Genomic DNA, 1,147 nt, shown 5'->3' on the forward strand with positions numbered 1-1,147 from the left:
TCAAGTACCTACACTCTACAGTGCGTGACGAGTTTTCAAAAGGACCTTCCGATTTTAGACCGAATAATATGGGAAGAAGACAAGTTAGCGTCCATTAGAGCGTTTTCACATTTTCCGATCTAATATCGGATATAGAACTGGCCCCGTAGCCGAATGGCATTTCTCCGACGCCAAAGCCAGCGCCAGCGAGCCAGCGGCCAGCGGCGTATCGCTTTCGTTTGGCGTCGGAGAAATGCCATTCGGCTACGGGGCCTGATATCCTGTTAAAGGAGCCACCTTTGACATTTTTTTTGACATCCTTTCTACATCCGACATGGGATCGGATAATGTGCTGTTAAACGATTTCATTCGGAAGCCTTTGGAAATCTCACGGAAAAACTGTCAACTGTAAATCCTCTACGCTGATTGGCTAACTGTACGATTCTCTTTTGTTTCAGTTGCTCAACGGCGATGCTATGCGCGTCCATCATGACAGACCACTGGGAGCACGTGGTGTGGGAGCGAGCCGCTCTGGCAGCGCTGGCCAACGCGTCCAGCACTACGTTACAGTGGCTACTGGACGAGAAAGTCGCTAAAGTGAGTCACTTGTACTAGACTACGGCGTTATATGCGCGTCCATCATGACAGACAACTGGGAGCACGTGGTGTGGGAGCGGGCCGCTCTGGCAGCGCTCGCCAACGCGTCCAGCACTACGCTACAGTGGCTACTGGACGAGAAAGTCGCTAAAGTGAGTCACTTGTACTAGACTACGGCGTTATATGCGCGTCCATCATGACAGACCACTGGGAGCACGTGGTGTGGGAGCGGGCCGCTCTGGCAGCGCTCGCCAACGCGTCCAGCACTACGCTACAGTGGCTATTGGACGAGAAAGTCGCTAAAGTGAGTCACTTGTACTAGACTACGGCGTTATATGCGCGTCCATCATGACAGACCACTGGGAGCACGTGGTGTGGGAGCGGGCCGCTCTGGCAGCGCTCGCCAACGCGTCCAGCACTACGCTACAGTGGCTACTGGACGAAAAAGTCGCTAAAGTGAGTCACTTGTACTAGACTACGGCGTTCTATGTGCGTCCATCATGAGTATCATGACAGACCACTGGGAGCATATGATTTGGGAGCGGGCCGTTCTGGCAGCGCTAGCCAACGC

The 1,147-nt window shown here is 53.4% G+C and overlaps 1 protein-coding gene across 1 annotated transcript in view; it reads left to right on the plus strand.

The window, feature by feature from the left end:
- Positions 1 to 1,147, plus strand: part of LOC125233352 — a 60,263-nt gene that overhangs the window by 56,650 nt on the left and 2,466 nt on the right. Inside the window, exon 4 of the mRNA XM_048139337.1 lies at positions 438 to 576. Within this exon, the coding sequence (XP_047995294.1) occupies positions 438 to 576 (139 nt within the window). The remainder of the gene's footprint in view (positions 1 to 437; positions 577 to 1,147) is intronic.

The sequence above is a fragment of the Leguminivora glycinivorella genome, chromosome 14 (genome assembly GCF_023078275.1).
Source record: "Leguminivora glycinivorella isolate SPB_JAAS2020 chromosome 14, LegGlyc_1.1, whole genome shotgun sequence".
Classification (NCBI taxonomy): domain Eukaryota; kingdom Metazoa; phylum Arthropoda; class Insecta; order Lepidoptera; family Tortricidae; genus Leguminivora; species Leguminivora glycinivorella.